This window comes from Crassostrea angulata, chromosome 3, assembly GCF_025612915.1.
Source record: "Crassostrea angulata isolate pt1a10 chromosome 3, ASM2561291v2, whole genome shotgun sequence".
Taxonomy (NCBI): domain Eukaryota; kingdom Metazoa; phylum Mollusca; class Bivalvia; order Ostreida; family Ostreidae; genus Magallana; species Magallana angulata.
The window spans coordinates 4,263,816-4,287,409 of record NC_069113.1 but is presented as its reverse complement, the minus strand read 5'-3'; the positions used below and the strand labels follow the sequence as shown (position 1 = coordinate 4,287,409).

At 33.7% G+C, this 23,594-nt stretch overlaps 1 protein-coding gene and 1 long non-coding RNA gene across 3 annotated transcripts in view; one reads left to right on the top strand and one right to left on the bottom strand.

The window, feature by feature from the left end:
- Positions 1-23,594, top strand: part of LOC128175837 (endothelial PAS domain-containing protein 1-like) — a 38,259-nt gene that overhangs the window by 1,943 nt on the left and 12,722 nt on the right. The window contains exons 3-7 of one of the 2 annotated variants that reach the window (XM_052841684.1): positions 123-295; positions 12,223-12,324; positions 13,672-13,805; positions 14,505-14,631; positions 15,481-15,581. In XM_052841684.1, coding sequence (XP_052697644.1) covers positions 123-295; positions 12,223-12,324; positions 13,672-13,805; positions 14,505-14,631; positions 15,481-15,581 — 637 coding nt within the window. Of the gene's footprint in view, positions 1-122; positions 296-5,903; positions 6,115-12,222; positions 12,325-13,671; positions 13,806-14,504; positions 14,632-15,480; positions 15,582-23,594 lie in introns of those variants that run through there. The other variant, XM_052841685.1, reaches the window with a different exon arrangement.
- Positions 6,135-12,207, bottom strand: LOC128175838 (uncharacterized). The gene is made up of 3 exons (XR_008242728.1): positions 10,306-12,207; positions 9,339-9,420; positions 6,135-9,129 (listed from the first exon to the last, which is right to left on the bottom strand). It is a non-coding gene; the product is annotated as an uncharacterized LOC128175838 (long non-coding RNA).

Here is a 23,594-nt window from a genome sequence, read left to right as displayed (position 1 = left end):
TTAATGACTTAGCTATATCTCACAATATATGAATCAATAGCACTTAATATTATGGTCAAAATAATGGAAATATAATACATTTAATATACAGGTAGTTTGATCATATTCTTATCTTGATACAGAGCAGAGAAGTCTAGGATAGCAGCCCAAGGCCGGCGAGATAAAGAGGCGGTAGAAATGGCCAACCTGATAGACTTGCTTCCCTATGAACCCTCAGCCTTGAGTAAAATGGACAAGAACTCATTACTGGAACTCATTCTGAATTATTTACGGATGAAGCAATACTTAGAAAAGGGTAAGTTTAATTCCCCCTGTTCCAACACTTGTCTTGAAGTGTGCGAGATTTAGCAATTGGATGTAGAGGATGCACTACTTAAGATATTCATTTTTTAATTATTTGAATGAATAAGAACATTACATATGATATGATAACCACTTCTTGTATAAAACACTCCTTCACTTTTAAATAATGGCTTTGTCACCAGAAACCCTACTGAATGTTGCCCTTATTTGAAGATCTATATATGCTAAGGAGTACATTAGAAACACGTCTTCTCTTTCTCATTTTGGATCCAGTGCTCTTACTATTAAACTTTTTATCTAAGGCTTAGCCAATTGCACACAATTTGAAGAATTGAAAATGTAAAAAGGCCCAAATCAGAACAAACAAGTTACTATCATGATAAAAACATCACGAAAACACTTATGCTTTATATGACAACATAATATCTTTGACTCTAGCAAATGTGTACGGATGTTGTAGCATTTGATCTATCTGTATGATAGAGTCAGTAATGAAAGAGGCATGCTCATGTTCATGTAACAGTATTTAAATTTGATAATCAGTTTGCTTCATCTTTATATGAGAGTAGGAATTCCATTTATCATAGCTAGGTCGTGGTTAGAATACTATGAAATGCTACTTTGAAACATTTATTTGACTTATCTGTCTATGCCCCTGTCGAATTATAGATATACCATATATCCGGTATTTTTCGTGATTATCTAATTTTCGTTTTATTTCGTGATCTCTTTTCAATCGCAAATAATTCAATATACAGAAATTATATCCTGTATCATTTTCTATAAGAAACTGTTTAAATCGCAAGAAATGACTGACGCAAATTAAAAATGTAACATATTTTCCCTATTTTTGCAAATTTTGTGACACACAAAAAACCCCGGATAAACGGTATAACAGTATAATGAACCTGGTAAAGAGTCTTTATCACAAAGAAACCAAAAACCTGACTAGAATGATGAACATGATGTATAGTAGTTTAAAATTTTGGAGTCAAAGGTACTAAAATCAAAAAAGTCACGAACAAAATTATTAGAACCAGCTATTTTGTGTCTTTGTGTGTCTGTAATCGAGTTGAGCTGCATATTCAACACATGCAGTTGACCGTAGTGTGAGCCCTGCTATCAGTGATGTAGGTATGTATAATGTGATTGATTGATGTATAAAAAATATCAGAAAGATAAATGTCTGTACATGTACCTGCCAAAGACATGCATTTAGTGGGGGTTTTGTCAGCAATTTTCAACGGTCAGAGTCATATATGTACTAAAATGACCAATATTTATCATTCTGTGGTATCTGTGGACATCATAGAATCATGAAATATTAAGGAATGCTGTCACTTACACTTCATTTTTTGTGTTCAGTGCTGCAGTGGTAATGATAAAGGGAAAGATTTTTGTGAAATACATTCCTTATGCAGATAATTACTCTTTGTTGAACTTAAACTGATGACTGATTAATACATGTATTCACTTTATAGTAATTGAATTGTTTTATTACTTTACTACTGAATAGAAAATTCAAATATCTTAATCAAATATCAATGAGTGTGGAATTATTTGATGCTCAAACTAGAAAAGGATTTGTCAATTTGTGGACTTAGATATTAATTTTAGGGGAATTACCATTTTGAATTAATGTTCGTGCAGTAATTTACATAAAAGTTTCATCATGATTGTGCATTCAAGAAAATTTATGGAATTAATTTTCTATGTATTTATTCCAAAAAAGCATTTAAAACATTAAAAATTAGAATTTTATTCAATGACACATTTTGTTAACTTGAAAAGTACAACTAATAAAAACTGCAGTTCCGTATGTACTTGACTTAACATCCCTCATTGTGTTCTGGATGGCTGTATTGTGATGTGAATTGTGCCCTTCCCTGCTGATCGGTGTACGTGACGACAGTCAGTTCACTTCCGACACAAAACTCCTCAGTACAACACCAAAGACGGACAAGGATGAGAGGCTTTTACCTCCTTTTCTAGGTTTATTTTTATAGCTTGCAGGTTTCACATCAATCTGTATTCCAGTTGATGTATTCTTTGAACTATTGACCTTGTAATTACAAGTGATTTTAAATAAGAAATCCTGTTTTTAAGGATGATTGGTTTTGAAGACCTGCGCAGTAAGCATGACTAGGCATTATTTCTGTCCATCTCTCCAATTAAAACATGCACTCCTGTCATTTTAATGAGTTTAATTTTTTTGTTTTAACTGCGATGACTGTTGATAATGTACTGGACAGGTGAAGAAATTTCAGAAAACTCTATGACAGAGATTAATATGTATTGCATAATCTCTTCAGCACATGATGAAATTTTCCAGAAATAATAAGACATGTCATTAAATAATTTTGTTGTTGTGAAATAATGAATTACTGAAAGTTAAATTAGTGAACAACTAGACATGTTCTAGTTTTTGTTCACAGAAATTACTAATTAATAAACATTGTTGTGGGCTTTTTGTTCACAGTGCGTATCAGATGAAAGAGAGGACACAATAGTCTATTTAAAATTTCATAAGTCATGTTTCATTAAATGAACTTCTGTATTATTTAATTGACATTGGAGTTCTGAATGGATAAATTTGATGTGTGCAAATGGATCCATGGATGCAGAACCCACAATCTCGTCACTTCTTTGATGGCAAGAAATTTTATATTAGTTTACATATGCCACCTCACACCCCCCCCCCCCCCCCCCCCCCCCAAAAAAAAGGATATATATAATTGTCTAGACAAATTAATTAAATTAAACGAATTTCTTAAGATTTATTCTTGAAACTTCTTATGGGAAAACCACACTTACAAAATTATTAATTGATGTAAACAAAATCTGTGTTTTCCAGAATATCATAGTCACTGTGTATATACATATTTTAGCATGTCAAGGAATTAAGATTTTCAGTATTAATTATTATTAATAAGATATTAATGTTTAGTTGCTCTTAATTAGAAAACAATGAAGACAAAAAATAAAGCAGTGATGTTTGGAAAATAATCTTAGATCAATCTACATATATTTTGATATCATATGAGAAATGGGGGGGGGGGGGGGTGTTTAAATATGCCCACCCTGCAACAGGAGACAAGTACAGCAATGATTGGATACAATAAACACAGATGTAACAAATTTAGGGCGTTTTGATTAAAAGTTAGAACACTTTATTATAATGATTTTTCTGAATAATGTTTTACCTACTTGATTCCTGTTCTTTTTTCCTCTTATTCATTTATTTTTACTTTTATCCCCATGCGCAACTTGTTGTAGAGGGGATAAAGCATCATTAATTGTGGAATTATTGGTGTAGAATCTTCAAATTTGCACGGTTCTTTAAATCATATTATGTCAAACCTTATATTCATTTCCACGTTTCAAATAAATTTAAAAGAAAGAATTTTTCAACATGTGGTAACTATTGTAAATACCAATATATTTTTTGAATGAAGACACAAGAAACATTTGACAGAACTTTGACACCCCTTTCTCCTTCCACCAACAAACTTTTGGCCAGCTGTTTTGTATGAAAACGTCTCATCATTTTATTTTTTACTGTTTTCAAGCCTGGAGTATATTGGTTGTACCTAATTGTTTATCATACAATGCTATCTACTTGCAAACGTACAACCACAATCTATTGCTTTGTTGCTTGCTAAAGCAACAGCTTTCCCAATGTTATGAAATTTTCTATCCCTCATCACTCTATAATGAAATCTTTAGATATTTGATATAGATAAACATCATGAACATGTCTCTGAAGACGGTGTGACTGTTATGATGAAGTATATTGTCTCATCAGAGTAGCATTTCATTCCTGCCATCTTATTCTGGTATTTAACTTAAGTTTCAAATGATATTCCCTTTGTTTAGAACCAAATTGATTTTCAAACCAAGTAAGATGCTGAATTCCTTTGAACATTTTAATTTCCTGTTCGTTGCTTGCGTTTAGTTTTTAATGTGTTTTATCAATTCTCTGTAGGGTTTTTATGACACGGTTGTGAATTTATCTGAAGATCTATTTAAACAGAGTGTAAAATGAACTTGCTGGTGTAGGAAATTAATGAACAACTTGTTTGTGAGAAAGGTTTTAATCATTACAAGTATGTTATCTTTATAATACATTTTACTATGATCATTGAACTTTTTGGGGATTCATTGCAGTGATCTATGACATGAAGTAATAATCAGAAAGTGAGAAATTAAAAGTATGATACAGTCAAAATAGTCCAATATCATGTATTTGAAACAGTTCCAAGAATAAATCTTTAGCTGGGAATACAGATAAATTCTCTGTAGAGAATTGGAAGCAATAAAGGATGAATAAATTTATTGTTACAGCATTTTAGTAATTAGGTATTATAATTTGTTTGGCGTATTTAATTGCTTTATTCATGTGTACCTGGTATGTTTTACACTCTTCAAAAGTTGACTGCTGGGTAAATAAAAGTATAAAAATGAAAACATAGAGAACCAAAACTTTAAAAGTTATTTTGCATAGGTTTTATTCTTGAAATCTGATTTTTGTCCCACCAAACACCTGAAAGGTACATTAATGTCTGTCTCTATCATAAAACTGACAAGGTGGTAAGAGTTATCAACCTTGGCACAATGATGAACTGAAATTAGACTGAGCATAGACGACTCAATTTACATTTATCTATAGCTTTGAAGCCAATATGGAGATGCTTTGAATGATATAAAGGCATAGCTAGAGAAATGCAGATTGAGTGCTGGGAGTTTTATGGATGCAGGCATCAATTAAACAGACATTGTGACACCAGGGATGCTGTTTGTCAGAACTGAGACCCCAACATCTAGACTTGATCTGTTTTTCCTGAATTCTGTCTTATTGATGTTTTCCTTAGAAAGCAATCAACTGTCACCGTCAGCTACAATGCACAAATAAAAGATTACAATGTTGTATATTTGTCACTGATCATTAGATTGGATTGCTGTAGTTTTTTTTTCTTCATGCTATCACTTGATATTACAGGTAGAAATGGAACCACAAAAAAGATTTTGTAAATCTATTCCTCTTAGTAGTATTTTTTGTTGTTGAATTTTTAAGTTAAATTGATCAGCAAAATGAGTTGATCAGTAGACAAATATAAATGTAACTGAAATATGTAAATGCAAAAGAAATTGGAAAATATCCCTCTCTTGGGATGAGAGAGGGATACAGAATATCCCTGACTTACTGACTTCTATACTGCTAGATGTTTGGTGTGAATAGGTTATTTATGACGAACAATATTTTGGGTTGCTATATAACGGGGCTTTACATGACATTTAATCAATGACAATTTCTTCTTTCCACTTCACCTTTCTGTTGTGTTAGACATGCATCCCTCCAGACTTGGCTACTAATCTTGTCTGGCCAGAAATCAACAGGCGATGGCCTGACAACACATGGATGGCCACCGAGTGGCAGTATCCTGTCACACAAGCTGCAGTCTCTCTCAGGTGCACCAAACTCTCCTCCCCACAACAATAAATCTCATCCACAGCTTATCTTCTGGCCAGTGTGTTGTTGGCGTATTGCTGGCAGGGCATTTTTCTGTCAGATATACACCATTGGTATACAGACGCTGGTGATCAATACCTTATTATTATGGCAAGGCTGCACAGACTTCCCCCTTCCCTGCTACCATGAAGTGAGGAAGTTATAGCGACACAGTACGGTGTCATAGTAGCGGAGTATGATAAACATGGCTGTGTGCACCTCTCGGGCCGCTCATATGTTTAGAAATGTACGGATTTTTAAAATTCGCTTGCCAACACTTATGCATCAGAAAAAATTCAGAGGTATGATCACCACATTGAAAATTTTGAAATTAATAAATTAGATTTTTATAATTACATTTGGATTTAAACATAAAAAAATGTATAATTACCAGGTAATATTGAAACATATTTATAAGTTTGGGATAAAAGTATATTTTCTGCTACAATTTAATACTTTTGTTAATCGTTTGCTGAATAAATAGAAATATGTACTGTATGTGTAATTAGCTGATGGGTTTCTTTGCAATTTGTATTTCATTTTTTTACTCCATGGTAGGCTGTAGATTATGAATTTTATTTTTGAATCCAGAGGCAGCTGAATTATCCCCCCTAGTTGGTACCTGATATTAATGGGACATGTGTTCATGCATTTAAATGTTCATTAATGAAATTGAAGTTAACCATCCTGAGGCTGTAATCAAATTAATATACAGGGATTGAGTAGATAATGTGTGTGTACCTATTATGTTTTGGATAATTTTAGCTACATGCATTAATTGTGTATTTACCATTTTTGAGATGATACAGTCGAGATTTTGCTGTTTTTGCATGCACATCATATAAACTGCAGAACACAGATATATTGTCTTGTCTTAATGACTAGTGCAAATAAAAATGTTACAGATTTACCACATAAACAGACATAAACAGATTATGGAGTATGATTTAGTTATTGTTGAAACACCCCTACCCCATCAGCCAACCCTTTCTTGTGGCCTGCACAAATTGTACTGTGGAAGTCTTGCGTTTTGAGGAGATATTTACGCAATACATCTGATTGATAGATCCACTGGTTACCCTACAGTGACAAGACTCTGATTGGAACGCACAATCTTAATGGCTAAATAGCAAAACACTCCATTTGTTGTACTCAAAAGAAGATTTCAATTATTTTGGCAACATCAGGTGATGAATGAGACAATTAGTATAAGGTCGTGAGTATGAATGGCTCATAGCCTGGCTGAGGAAAGACTTGGCTGGCTCTCTCTGCACCATCAGAGTGGCGTCTCAGCATTGTGACATACAGGTGCTTGACAGTAGATGTCTCAGATCCAGTTCCATCTCATGCTTAGTTTCCTGTAGTACAGGTTCAAGGTGAGCAGAGCACAGACCTGGTGACTCCGTGGGTTATAACCTAGCTCCTGTACTAGTTATTCCTGACATTCTGTTGTGTTGTTGGAGTCATTATGAAAAAAAAATCTACAAATCGTCAGCATTCAGTAGCTGAAGAAAGGTCGTTTGTTAAGTACATATACCTACTCGACAAAGAATGTTTAAGAATTTCCTGAATCTGAAAGTGATGTCAGTGTCACTAGGTGTGGTGCACTTCAAAGTATATACATGTAAACTCCTTACTGTAAAACCTATCTACCAATTATCTAAGTACTGTGTGTACACTTTTGGTGCAAATGTATAAGACAGTTCAGTTTTTGCTCGACTTCATTTGGTGTAAAGGTTTTTTGATACTGTTTTTCATATGGTAATGGTTTTTGTTCGAAAACTTTTGAATAATATAAAAATAGCATATTTAACATAAATAGACCTTGTATATTCTAACCCTTATGGCCTTTAAACCATTTATAGCCTACACATTACAAACTGATACCATAACAGGAGCTATATACACATAAAAATGTCACTAGAAGTCATCAGGTTTCAGGGGTTACTTTTATCTGATGCTGGTGTTAAGCCCTCCCCAGAATGTGTCTGGTGATTTCAGGATTTTTAGAGATTTTATACCATCCATATGATTTTACTGTCCTTACCATCACTGTAAAAAAGAATTAACGTTATTAACGTTATTAACATGCACTCTTCTAGCTAGGATTCAGTATACCACCACCAGGTCTGTGGAATCATTAGAATTTATGGTGGCTCCATTTTTTGTGTGGATTTTGTGGGTATCCTCCTGGGAATTTCAATCTCCAATGAATCATGAGACAGTCTTCATTCATTATACATACAGCATTACATTCCTACTGACCTTTAAAACATTGACAACCCCTAAAATTGGCCCAAACTGTGGTAGATAATTCCAAAGTAATGCATTTATTTCTATATTTAAAATTAGATTTTATAATCATTTTTTTATTAAGAGCAGAAAGTGCAGGTTTAAAGAACAGAGAAAATGCTTAAACCTCTAAACACAGTTTTAAATACACTTAGTATTCTTATATGTTGAAACCAAACCAAAAGCCACACCTAAAATTATCACGTCATAATACTCAAAGAATAATTTCTTATTACCTATATTTGTATTAATTTTTCACAATTATATGATAAGATATTAGAATATTGGCATATCTGTGTAATTTTCATTTCATTTAATTTCGCAAACCCTGCTTGCGCCAAAATGTCATTTGAATTTATTTGACTGTACATTACAAATCAATTCATAGTGTTATCACGGGCAAAGACACTGAAAAATGTAAATATAAGTTAATATTTTCGGCTGTTTAGTGGAAGGGAAAATGTAGATTTTGTAATGCACATATAAAAAATTATCATTGACATTTGTGATGGATATGCTCATGTGTATGGTAACACCTTCTGTTGATATCTTATCTTACTCTCTAAAGAAAGCTTGCAACATCATTGGCTGATGAATATTTCAAAATGGGTACTTTCTTTCCAATATGAAGAAAAAGGTTATGTGAAATTTACCTTGATGACTATTTTAAATGTTTTTAGTTTAATTCCAGAGATGTGGTACATAGATAACCAAGTAAAGGAAAACAAGAGTTAAATAAAATGGTTCTGTGCAGCTTGTATAACTGCATGACTAAGATCTGTGATGGTCAGACTCCAGTCACAGTGATGGATAATCTATCTGCTGTTTTGGATGGAGATACAGATGAGGGTGAATCAGGCACTCCATGTAGCCTGTAGGAGACTAACCGCATGATGTATATTACTGGATCTTGGCTTTGACTAGATCACAGTAAATATGCATTGTTGTTGTGCTAAGTAGGCATGATGATGATGACTGGGTGCTGGGTGCTGACAATGTGGCCATTTCTCTGGATCAGCAGATCTCTGTGTTAGATAATGCAGATAATGATAATGCATGAGCATAGTATTAGGGCTCTGTAACTCTCAGTAGCCATTCCTCACTCAAATCTGTAAAAATTAATAAGTTTTCCCCTTTATTTCTTTTACTTGAGATGTAATTTTTTAGCAGAAATGCTTATTTTCACTGATTTGTAGTCAAATTGATCATTCTTGAGAATGGTGCAGACCCTTACTTATTTGATGTTGTCCTTTTTCTTCCTTTTCTTCCCTAGGATGCCTCATTTGTCATATTTCTACCCAAATTGCCTTGGTTGTCTAAGAAAATGAAAAATTACATTTACTCTTTTGTTTCTGTAAATACTGTAAACAGGGTTATTTTGGACCCTGTAATTTCCCCCCTCTATACTTGGCAAACAGTTTTGTCACATCTTTAGGCATTGGAATTCGCCCAGTCTTAAAGGGGCATGGTCACGATTTTGGTCAAAAATTATTTTTCCGATTTCAATGTTTACAATGCTTCAGTAAGGCATATTTGATAAGCAACCAAAGTTTGAGTGTCAATTCGTTGAGTTATAAGTGAATTACAGAGCTTACAATTCTTTGCTATGTACCTGCAGGTAAACAAAGCTTTTGTTTACATTTTGAATGTTGAAGGAAAATTCCAGTTTTAGACCTAAAATGAATGAGCTAAGTGTGAGGAACTGTTTATTTTTGCATTAAATGAATAGGAACATAGACAAATCAGCTTGAAAAAGATTTTTACTACTATATCAGGGTTATCTCTAAAAATTGAAGTAGAAGGGAGAAATAAAAAAGTAGAAGGGGATCTGGAGGTCTAGCTTATAGCTAGATTGTGTTTGAAATGCAATAATAGCCGGGTAATTACGTCACTTTAGGCGGGGAAATTCCCCGCCTCCCGGGTCTTAGAGACAACCCTGCTATATTGAACCTATGTACACACAAACAGGGCACGAGCCTTGTTTACATGGCAAAGAAATGTGAGCCCTGTATTTTGCTTATTACTCCATGACCGACTCTCAAATTTTATTTGATCATTAAAAATGCATTCCTAAGGTATTGTTAATAATAAAAACAGAAAAATAGAACTTGACCAAAATGGTGACCATGCCCCTTTAAATTCGCCTGCTGACATTGAGGGCAAAAGGGCCAGAAATAAAAGGGGGATAAATATCACCTCACCTGTAAGTCCTTCATGTAAATGTCATGGATTTTATGCCTGGATAAACGACAAGATATGTGCCATATTTTAATGAGTCACCCTTGACTTCTTCAATGTATCAGCAAAGATTCTGCTATCTGGTGAAAAGGGATAAAGTTTCACTGTTTTTATGAGCTTTTGCATTCTTTTAAGACCTGTGTATAGTTCGTGATACACTTAATAGTATTGATTAGAGGTGTATGGGAACTTATCAAGAATGGCATATTGTTTTGGCAAGCAGTCAATTGGATGTCAGCGTTGGTATTTCATTGCTGCATTTCCCAGGTCTCCTCGTTTCTGCAAGGTAAAATGGCCTGCAACCTGCATTTACTGATTGACGATGCCATTAATCAGGCTTTATGGGAGAGGGCTTTTGCCTTAAACACATCTTCTGATTATTTCAGATGTCTAATTTGGTTCGGGACTTTGGGGTGGTTCAAATCTGTAAATGATCCTCTTGTGTCTGAGTCCATTGAGTTGTGTAATAATTCATAATTCAGAACATACATGCAATGATGACTTGACAATGATGACTTGATTGTAATCACCATTAAGTGTGACAAGCTGTACTCTCAGCCCGCTGTTTGATTAGATTCCAATGGTTAACTCAAGATTGATCCGATTTGGTGCGGTATGCTCATTATATTGTGTGAATTCCATTTCCAGTTTTTGATGTTTAAATGTAATAGTTTCTCCTCAGCAACATCTTTTTTTGTCAGAAGTAATTTTTCAATGACACAGTTCTAATAAAAAATCATCATTCTAACTGTCCAGAGGGACAAACTAGAGCTTGCCTGTGCAATGGGTGTTTGTAACATGAATTAATGAACCTTTGTAATGTGGATATTCACCCCAAAACCCAGACCTTTAGATGTGGATGCTTCTCATTTGATAAATAATGTTAATTTTTACCTCATTAAGGAGGGTATTTGTCACATTCTGTGATTAAGTTTCCATTGTTCTGTTAAGTCATTTCACTGGCATGGCAGATGCTTTTTGTTTTCTTGGTGAAAAACGTGAAAATCTGGTATTGATGCATGTAATTGCAAAAAAGTGATCTTTATTAATAACATCAATGACTTCCATTTTAATGACATGGTTAGCATGATTCACTGTATTTATCTTATAATCTGGTGTCTACTAGTAAATAAACAAGAATTGATTTACAAAGCAGTGTTTCCCTGGCAATTGAAAAAATAAGAAAAATTCGTTATTTTGTTTTTGACTTGTCATTTGATTTATGTAACATCTATAGTTTGAAAATCAATGCAGCACTGTTAACTGATTTATATGTATTTGATGAGGGTAATGTTGCTAAAATTTCCTGAAATTCAATGTATAGGCTAGTATTTGTTTTATACTTTGTCATGTTTATGTATTGATGATTGTGAGCATGTACCTCAATCAAAGTAATGAAACGGCCATTGGGAGTGTAACTTAGTTTAGCTTAGTTTATTTATTCTTTAAGCCAAATGGCTCATCAGATACAAAGATCTAACTACATGATGTATATTACTGGATCTTGACTTTGACTACATCACGTAAATTTGCATTGTTGTTGTTCTGTCTTCCCATTTTCTTATTGTATAGCTGCTACATGATCACAAAGACTGTTAAATCTGATAATGAGAACCAAAATACTATGCAATCAAGGAAAGAAAGTTATCAATGAACAAGAGTTGGCATTGCCTGACCCCTTCCAAGAATTCTTATTCTGTGCAGACTCTTATCATGAATCAGTACGAGGTAGAACAGATTTTGTTAAGGTTCAGACCTTTTTGTTTACATCTGTAGCAATGACTGCAAAAAGGAACTTCCAAGACACCTTGAATTACAAAGGTTGCTCCTACTTTATGTGGAAGTCTTTTATCATGACACATGGCTGTTTTGTTTTGTAGAAATGGCCAAACTGTCTCTTCAGGACTCGGAGCCAACCACTGAGGAAAAATCTCCAATGCCAGTTGTGAAGAAAAATGGTACACACCACCTTGTCCTCAATGGTAAGTGTTTATTTAATCTTGTCCACATGGTCAGCTGTATGAGTAACACTGAATTGTTCTCAATGATAAAACTACTTTAATCCTCAGTCATTAGTTATATGAATTAAACCAGTCATTTGGGAGTGGGGTTGTACACAGCACCTTATTCTCAATAGCAAGCTGTATAGAAGAAAATGATGCACACCATCTAGTCTTTAATGGTAACCTACACCAGTCTGTAATGAAGGACGTTAATGCACACAACATTGTCCTAAATATTTTTACATACAACTATGGACTGTTTGGTTAGAAATCATTACAATAACCTGGTCAAAGTAGCTTTACTCTTTGGTAAATGTCTTCCTATTTAGCAGTATGTAACTGTTTTACTATTATGTATGTATAGAAATGTGTTCAATTTAAACAAATTATAATCATGAAACTGGTGTACACATTACATGGTTGTCAGCTGAAAGTATTTAACTACAGGTGTGGAGCAGTGTAATCAGTTGGCAGTATTCTAGTACAGGTGTGGAGCAGTGTAATCAGTTGATAGTATTATAATACAGGTGTGGAGCAGTGTAATCAAGTTGACAGTATTCTATTACAGGTGTGGAGCAGTGTAGTCAGTTGATAATATTCTTTTTCAGGTGTGGAGCAGTTTAATCAGTCAGTAGTATTCTAGTACAGGTGTGGAGCAGTGTAATCAGTTGATAGTATTATAATACAGGTGTGGAACAGTGTAATCAAGTTGATAGTATTCTATTACAGGTGTGGAGCAGTGTAGTCAGTTGATATTCTATTTTAGGTGTGGAGCAGTTAAATCAGTTGGTAGAATTCTAGTACAGGTGTGGAGCAGTGTAATCAATCAGTAGTATTCTAGTACAGGTGTGGAGCAGTGTAATCAGTTGATGGTATTCTAGTAAAGGTGTGGAGCAGTGTAATCAGTTGATAATATTCTAGTACAGGTGTGGAGCAGTGTAATCAGTTGATATAATTCTAGTACAGGTGTGGAGCAGTGTAATCAGTCAGTAGTATTCTAGTACAGGTGTGGAGCAGTGTAATCAGTTGATAGTATTCTAGTAAAGGTGTGGAGCAGTGTAATCAGTCAGTAGTATTCTAGTACAGTTGTGGAGCAGTGTAATCAGTTGATATAATTCTAGTACAGGTGTGGAGCAGTGTAATCAGTTGATAGTATTCTATAACAGGTGTGGATGAGTGTAATCAGTCTGTAGTATTCTAGTACAGGTGTGGAGCAGTGTAATCAGTTGATATAATTCTATGACAGGTGTGGAGCAGTGAAATCAGTTGATATGATTCTATTACAGGTGTGGAGCAGTGTAATCAGTTGAAATGATTCTATTACAGGTGTGGAGCAGTGTAAGGTGGAGGAGAGTCAGCTGATGCTGGAGGCCATGAATGGATTCCTGTTGCTGCTGGACCGCAAGAAGAAGATCCTGTATGTGTCTGATGGAGTGGCCACGCACCTAGGCATTGATCAGGTCAGTGTAGCTTTACCAGCAGAGTGGGGTTTGCCTGTATAGTAACATTAATAGGGAGTTTGTGTAGATGAACAATCATGAGGGGTGTTTGCTTGTATAACTGTATGATTCAGGGGTTGTCTGTATAGCTGTACTATCAGAGGGGGTTTTGCTTTTTTTAGCTATACTATCGGGAGCAGGGGTTGCCTGTATAGCTAATATTGTGTATTTGTACTATTTTTACTATAAAGAATACCTGTATCGCAACTTTGGTGGGAGGAGGGGAGATTGTAGAAATGTCAGTAAAAATGACAGAGGGTGGAGCTCACCTGTTTTGCTATTCAATCAAAGGGGGATGTTTATACAGCAGTTATTCTTTCAGAAGAGGGGAGGGGGACATGTAAAGCTGCACTACAAGAGGGGATTTACGCTTTGATACATGGAGTGATTTGTTAACAATAATCATTCATCACATGACGTTTTTTGTTGTTTTCAAATATTTTCTATATATATAGTATATGATATAAAAATCATAGCATGTCAATTTTTTTATGGAGCCTTACGGTTCTCGGGCTGATATACAGTGACCTTAGGCTAATATAGGATGCGATATAAAAATTGCCATGTAATAATCTTTGTATTCTTTATTGTTGATGCATACATGTATTTTGTATTGTTGATATATTATTTACTGTTGATGTACATTGTGTATTATTACAGGTTCAACTGCTGGGTAAAAAGGTGACCACGCTCATCCACCCCAGTGATATACCAGAGCTAAAGAAACAGTTTAATCTCAAACCATGTGAAATGCATTGCTCTTGCCCTGTCAACATGGATAATAGTGGTGAGGCTTCAACTCTTGACATCTGCAGATATTTAAACAATAAAATGCTTTCTTTAGTGATACATTTGGGATATGAAGGTAGCGACATTGCAGGAAAAATGTAAATTTTTCCTGCAATGATCGCTACCTTCATAACCTGCATAAATCATCAAAGAAAACATTTTATTATTTATATTAACATCTTTCTTTTACTAATTAATAAACTAATTATGAAAAGTTAGTAAAATTCACTAAATTACTGTTAATGTTCAAAAGTACGTTAGCTAAAAGAAACAGCCAAATCGTCTCCTGTGAGACTTTGAGTCTGGCATCGTCATGATTATTTCGTGCAGTCCGGGATTTTACTAAAGTCGCTGTAGGTTCAGACCAATCGATAAACAGGGCGTGTCAATTTCAGTCCTGTCACTTTCAGCCGCTGTAGATTTCGACCAATCGATTAATAGGGCGTGTATATTTCAGTCTGGCTGTTTCTATAGAGCTGTGAATTAGCTAAGTTTCCGTAAGAAATAGATGAAATTATGCTTGGTAGATGTAAATATTGCATAATACACACTTGCTGTAAATTAGGTTCATGATAAAGTGCAAAGCATGTCTGCAGCAAATTTGTGATAAAGTACATTAGACATACCTATATAATTGTGAAAGTCATGACATAGAGTTATCTCTCTTTGCTTAAACCCTCTCACCATTCACGTATATCTTGTGTTCAAACATTATTAATGTGAAATTTTTAATACTTGTACCTGGATTCAGTTGAACTATATTTTGAAATGTATTTGATAAATCGATAGTATTATTGTGATGAAATGTGAGGCCTCAGACTCTGACATCTATGGATGGTCCTTGTAGACAAGCACGTCCCACACCTGGATGACAATAGAGTGTTCTACCTCAGAATGAAGTGTGTCTTAAAGAAAAACGGCATTAGAACAAAGCAATCGGGATTTGTGGTAAGTCTTTTTTTAATGCAAGAATATGCACTTTTTGCCTGCACCGGAGCTGAAGGTCAGTTTGGATGGGTCCTGAACACCTTTGGAAATTTGAAATTTACTAAATTCACATATAATTACCAAAAATAGGCCTTGGGACACCCCCTTTTGAAAATTTTGGCTCTTCGATTGTTCTACATTTTTATCATATGAATTTATGATTTACCAAGCCTGATAATAAATTGTAATCAAGAGCATTTATTCCCATATTCCCCTCACTTCTGTAAAATAATTAGATATAAAGTGCCCAATGATTACGGACGATAATGATTTTGCAATGGATATTTTGTCAGTTTATATGAATTATGAAGGATTAATTCCTTGTTTAAGATAAAAATTGACAGAGACTTTCTAATGGTTTAATTAGAATGTGTCTTAAAACACCAGACACCAGACACACCTGACTTTGCTTTTATATCATACAAGTTAATTAAATACCAGCACTTTATATTTTTATGATGTCCAAAACCAGTAAGAACAAAATGAATGTGTATATACAAAACTTAACAATATATGTACATGTATTATTTTGGAGCAAATCATATAAAAAAAATAATAGACCATCTTTTAATCCAAACGAACAAATGTACCGTACTTAAAATTTAATAACAGATAAAATAATTGTTACAGAATTAAGATTTTAATACCAGTAATATGCATAGTCTTGTACACTTTTCAAAAGTTTTTTTTGTAAAGTAGTTTGTAAACTATTTTGATTGAAAATCACAGTCTTATTTTGAATTTAACATACTTGTAGTCATAGTGAACTGTTGGGGTTTGCTTTATTTCTGACACAGTGGGAATATGATGCTGCTGATACTAACCTTTTCTCGATATCATTATGTTAGAGATAACCTTAAAGTCCTTGTTCCTTGTTAACTAAGGGAAGCTATCACAACTATATAACAGGCATAATGCATATAGATGATGCCATTATTATCCCCTAGCTCTTGCAGTTTGTTGATTAGGGATTATACATGACTGACTAAAACAAACTCTTATACAAAAATCATTTAAATTTGCAAAAATCTGCAAGACTGGGGAAGAAACTTTGAAAAAAAATTAGCTATTTTTATTGCTTATTTTGAAAGTATAAACCATTAAAAAAGTGTCCCATACCCTTACCTGTATTAATAATATGACCCCCTTTTCATTTTCAAAGCTATTGATGAATTAATTATTTCTCAAGATATCCAATATTCTCAAGTAGATACAACTGAATATTCCATGTGTGAGTAATAAATGCAACAGAGTAAAAGAATTAGTTAATTGATGTATTTGCATAGCAACACACTAAAAAAAGCATTTCTTGTCATGAGAATTTGCTATGCATGGTTGTTATCAAGTTTCTTGCACACAGATTGTGTTCTTTAAAATGTGCAGTCAGTAAATACTGGTAGAATTTTGTATTTGCCTATCTATAGTTAAGGTTAGTAATATTGGCTTCTCTTTCATGCCTACTGGTTATCTGCATTTTATTTCAAAGTGATGCACAAATTATTTTTGATTGTCAAATAACGTACTGAATACATGTAATTCAAAATTTGTTTCACCACCAGGCACCAGGGGTAATAGTGAACTGATGCAGACAATTTTGACGCTAAATTCATGATACATGTATTAATGAAAAACTAACCTTTGTGTAGTATATTTTCACACTATAGCTTGATGGCATTTGGAAAAATTTGATACAGAAATGTTAGGAAAAAATATTAATATATCATTTTAAATTGTTATATTCAGTAGTATATTCTCACTATATAACTCTTGTTAATAATTGTAATATTTGCTCGTCCGAAAAATATTGATCGGTCAATATTTTTTTATTTTGACTTGCTAGGAATAATATCTAGAGAATATTCCCTATATTTCAATAAATTGCTTCTGATTTGTTGATTCGTAAACGATGACGTAAATAACTCTTCGCGACTCCAAAACAAGGTGATGTCATAATATTATAGACAGTCAATCAAGGCAAGTAAACAACGAACACGCAATGCAATGGTTTGCTATCATAACTGATATAAGGATTTGCGAATTACTGTGAAGTAAAATCAGGTAGAACATCTGTATGTTACTTCTAACAGGCAGAGTTGGGGTCAATTACTTTAAAAAGTAATTAATTACTTTCAAATACATTGACAATTTTATCAATTACTTGCAATTACAATTACATTGATTTTTAAAATGTAATTAATTACTCTCAATTACTTTGATAAATGTAATTAATTACATTTCAAATACTTTAGTTTTATTTCTTTAAATCTTGAGAACATATACATATATTAACAGCATTAAGATATACAGAGCTTTATGTACGATTATGTTTTAAAAGGTTGTATAGTTCAGTTCGGATCAGATTTCTTGAAAATTTCTAGAAAAATTTTCTTTAACATTAAAGTCATTGAGTACCATTGAGTTCATTTTTGGTTATGAATAATATTTTGACTATAGTGAATTAATTTTTATTCACATATTTAAACTATGTTTATTCAGAAAGTACAACTTTCGGCAGTACAGCATATCAGTATATAAATTATAATTCACAAGAATGAGATATTTTGACTCCCTCAAGTCTAAAATCAATGAGGGTTCTTGTGTACCGGTATTAGAGGAGTTCACACCTCCACAAAATTAGATCTTTACCTATTGCCCTGGGCAGTGTGTTATGCTGTATTAACATATGATACATTATGGGACATTTAATTATTGTATAAACAAAAGTCCATGCCAAACATGTATAAAATCTATGTATCATTATAAGACACCTTTTTTATGTTTTAAACTTCGAAAAAAAGTAATTGAGATGTAATTGAAAAGTATTTGAAAATGCACAATATTTTTGGAATGTATTTAAATACATTCAATTACTTGTAATTGAAGACAGACTCAATTACAAATTACTTTCAATTACTTTGAAAAATGTAATTAATTACACTCAATTACAAATACTTTTTTCAATTACCCCATCCCTGCTAACAGGCGGCGGAATATCACCAGTGAACGTTTGATGCGGAGGATATTTAGGAAATGAACTTTGCAAAAAATTTAATTTGTGAATTGTTTGTTGAGCTGAGAAAATTACGGCGATCTGTTTTTAATTACTTTCTTAAATTTTTTTTTGTTTCTTCATATAACAAAACAAATGTTGACTGTTTTCGGGCAACATTGATTATATTAGCCCCCTTGGGACGAAAATATTAACTCTTTGGGAAGAAACATATCTTTAAATACATGTATATTGTGTCAGTAACTTTAATAGGACATTCTATATAGGTCTACTTTATTTGAAACCTGCCAAGTATAATAAAGAGATAATGAAACTGCAGTATTATATGTGAATAAAAGCATGGTTTTTAGTCAAATAGAATTGAAATAATTTGTATACATGCACTAGAATTTCTGTCTTTGTATCTGAATTACCTATAATGAATTTAAATTTCTGATGTAGAATTAGGATGCATAGTTTCAATTTTTTACTGAGCAGAACTCTATCTATTTTTCAATTGTTCCTTTGTCAAAGGCGGGACTTTCGGAGAGATTTAAATAGTACTTGTGAGGATAAGGTTTCTCATTTTGTATGCTGTGCGTCTAGATATCATCCTAAACTAACCATTAAGCAATTAAAGCTGTCTCCAATACTAGATTCCTACTATGTACAATAAAAGGCAGCTTCAGTTTTTTGTAGCAAATGGGATGTAACAAATACATGCGGATGAAATGTAGACACAGGACACTTTCTGTAGAGCATTTCCTGTGTGGCCGTGATTGAATGTTAAAACGGCCATCAAATTCCAATGGCTATTTCACTATGTCACTGGGTTAATGGGGAATCCTGTTCCGTAGGAAGGAGAATTTGATGAGCATTGCTGGGGTATAAAGTTTGAAATATCAGACATGCCAATATCTATATGGGACATCTTGCGTCCATGTTATGTAATTCCCTTTTTTGTCACCTTTTTAATGTAGACTTAATTAAATAGCCCTAAATATCGTATTTTTTCCTAAAGATGAGACAGACAATATACGAAGAAGATTTATAGCATTTTGACCCCAATTACTGGAATCATGGCTGAGCACTAGATTGCCCCTCAGTACATAATGATACAGCATTCTAAATACAGCAGCGATTTCACCAGCATTTAAATTTTATGAGATGTGAAGCTCTCCTTACTTCTATAGAGTCAATCATATCCCTGCTCAGATTTTTTTTTATAGCTTTTAACTAATGCAGATTACTGATAAAAAATGGAAGAAATGAGACGCAAGTTTAAAAGTCGCACATTTACCCTCTGTATCATTATTGAAGTAATTCAAATTAATAGTTGCTGTTTCTATTTTAAACAAATTTCAATAATAGAGGATAAGAAACTGCTTATTAATTCTAGTTTAGAATATGAAGGATGCATATTTCTTAACATTCCATTCCTCTTCTTATGCACAAGCATTAAAAGAATTTAAAAGCCTTGAATTTTTAGAATGTGAAAAAGGAAGAAGTGTGCATGCAGGAAATGTATGTCAAGGGCTTGAATGGCCCACTAGCAACTGTACACTTGGTAGTTTGTGACTTACCTGTTAAATCTACTGTCACTAATCTACACTGGACATACAATTAGTCGGTCTTAGATTACAAGATGGTGACAGTGCTCCTGTGAATTGTGTGTACAGACTTATCAGCAGCATTTGAAACATTTCTGATTTTCCTTGCTGTCCCCTTGCTTGATGGGGGTGATTTTTCACTCTAGGTTTATGTGAGCTGGCTTCTTGCTACTGGTTGCTGTTGTCTGATGCTTGGCATGCTTTGATAGATGTCTGGGGGTGTAGGGTGACAGACATAGACTCTGTGTGGAGAGTAAGATGAGGGTCAGATAAGCCGACTATTAAACTGGCGATGTTCCGCTACCCACTGGGTTTAAGAGGGGTCCCTGTTATGCTGGGGACGGTGTCAGAAAGGTCAGTCTAAAGGACACTTCTCATTTGAAAAATAAACCTTTTTACTCGCACTACCATGCATGTAGGTCTAAGATTGCAGGTAAAATATGTAACAGCATAGGGGTTAATTAAGTGGTGTCAGAAACGGCCTTATGAGGAAAATATTTACAGAGACGTGATACACTAACATAATTCAGCATACAGCATTATACGGGTCAGATTGAAACTGAACCAGCTGAAACATCAATCAACGTTCAGAATGTCGGACAAGCAGGACTTCTAAAAATGAAGTCTTTAAAATAACTTACAATACATACTTTGATTTTAAATTAGTACAAATTTCAAAATACACATTTGATACCAACAAAAATTATAAAATTATAGTATTTGATAACATACAAGTGGTCCCATTATTATCATATGAAGCAATTGTTTCAGAAGGAATATAGTACTGATAACTGTGTTTATGGGGGTATATTTCCTGTGTATCTGCTACTTTGCAAAATTTGGTATGGTGAAGATTGAAAGAAACATTGGTTACTTTGATTTATTTGACTTTGATTTTTTCTGAAGATTGTGATTTGTAAATCAGAATCATTAATTTCCAAGGCTGTTGGGTGACTATTTCTTGAAATGTTTGACAACAACAAAGTGCATGCAGCTCAAATTTTATGTGCAAGTATCAATAGAACACAATACATAATTTACATAAATTTACATTACCTGCTAACGCAGGTTATGGTTTTTTTCTGCAATAATCGCTACCCTCATAACCTGCATGAGTTGTCAAAGAAAGCATTTTATTGTTTAATTCACAACACATATATATTTTATATATATCTGCAATGAAATATAAATTTTTACAATATGAAACCACAGAAACCATTATTAACAGTAAGATTGATGCGGATTTTATTACGTCTGTCCATCTGCGTGGGCAATCTTGTATGGGCTAAATCTTTGTAATAAAGAAACATTGAAAGTTCCTGCTAAAATAAAGAGACTGCTTATGCCTTTGGGTGGTTGAGTTGATAAATTAAATCACTTAACGGTACAGATAAAAGCATATTGAAAAAGTGTATTTATATTGACAATATTATGTAATTGTGAAAAAATTCAATTACAGTATTTTGATTATAATCGTAGTACAGATATTTAAGTATTGTGTTGATGGACCTCTGCTCTATTTGCTGGATATAGATATATATATAAGGAAGATGTACAAGCAGCAGTTTTCTAATGAAATAATGGCCTTGACTGGGACAGTGATCCACTTCTTTGTACTGAATTGTCTGGGTTAAGTAACAAAGATAGGATTTTGGTCTCATTTCCTCTGAGGACACGTGGACATCTCTTTACTTGACATGCAATATATTAGACTAGTATTGCAGATGCCGCAAAAAAAAATGAAATATAGAAATTAATATGCACACATACTCTGCATGTTTAGTGAATTAAAAAGAGATTCTTGACCTTAGGTCTGGAATGAAATCTTAATTGTCATAATTTTTATTGTGGGGTAACATTTGATACTGACTTCTCCCAAGGTCACGGTCAAACTTTGAACCGATACATTTCCAAGGTCTTTTGCAGTTTCTTTGAAAAGGTATGAAAGCGTGCTATGGGTGTACATTTACTGCATAAATCACCATGTAATTGTGCATATTTCTGCTCAAATTCGTTTTGTCGGACCACCACAATAGATTTGAAGATATCAAGTTCAGAACTTCCCTAAGAAAATCTATGAACATGATATCAAAGTTACTCTAACCAAAATTTTCAGGTCTGGTTATAATAGAAGGACCTTGCTTGCAGAGATTGAGTGTATATTGTATAAGGATACTAATATGACTTTGTCTGGTTCTAAAGACCTTTGATGAGCTGTATACATTATGGTATATTATACTTTCATTAAAAGGCATATTTGGCAACTGTATGATCGTATTGCGTATTTAAAAAGACATGTTAAATAATGCTTCATCATGTTTCACCTGAATCTTGATTTTGCAACAAAAGCTGTGAATACTCAAAAATGTGAGAACCCTCACACCTACTTATATAGAAAGGAGAAACAAGATCTGTCAAATGGTATTAAATTGGATCTCAGCAGCAGTATAACTTACATACATGAATATGTTCATCCAATTCCATAGACTTCATACACATGAAAAAAATGAAAAGACTGCAACTTGTATTTCTGAATTCAAAGACAGTAAAGCTGTGGTGCAGAATTACGCCCCGACCCTGGAATGTGCCATTGCCTCTTTGACCTACTGACCTACTGAGCACAGGTAGATAGATACCTGGATTACTTATCGGTGTATGACGTGTGTAGGCCTCGTGGAACGGCGGGTGGTACACCATTTACAGGTTAAGCATGATCATTCACTCTCTAATTGTAAAAAGGAAAGGGACGCTGAACCTTATTGTGTGCCCCTCATTAATCCCGACCTAAAACATACAGTCTTAACATTGTGACAGCCAGTTTTCACTGTCACAGCGGGACCTGTGATTAAGATAATGAACAGCATGTTGGCTGATTAACCCCAGGTCTTCCCTATGTCACAGATACTGGTCACGCTATGGGATTTTTTAACTGGCTGTAAGTGACCAGGTCAGGGGGTTCAATTTAATCGGTTCTAGTCCGTGAACTGTGTTCTGAAACTGACAGTACCTGATGTAACACAATTTGAGATTTTTGCACTAAATATTATTCAACTTTTTATTCAAAGAATTTGGATGAAGACAGTTATCTTACCATCAGAATTTGGTGCCGAGTGACACTGATCATATGATATATCACTTCATATTTCACACTCATTCACTGAGTGATGATATTGCGATGAATTTTTTAATTTTACCTTAGTTCTACCTGCCCAGCAAATTCTGATTATTTATCCTCTTCTATGAATTTTTACACTTGGAGGTTTTATGCCATTTATAAAATATTATCTATGGACTATGAAAAACTATTCTTTTAAATTTCTCAAATGAATTTTGCATAATTCAGAGAAAATGTAAAATTCATATAGCTCTATAATC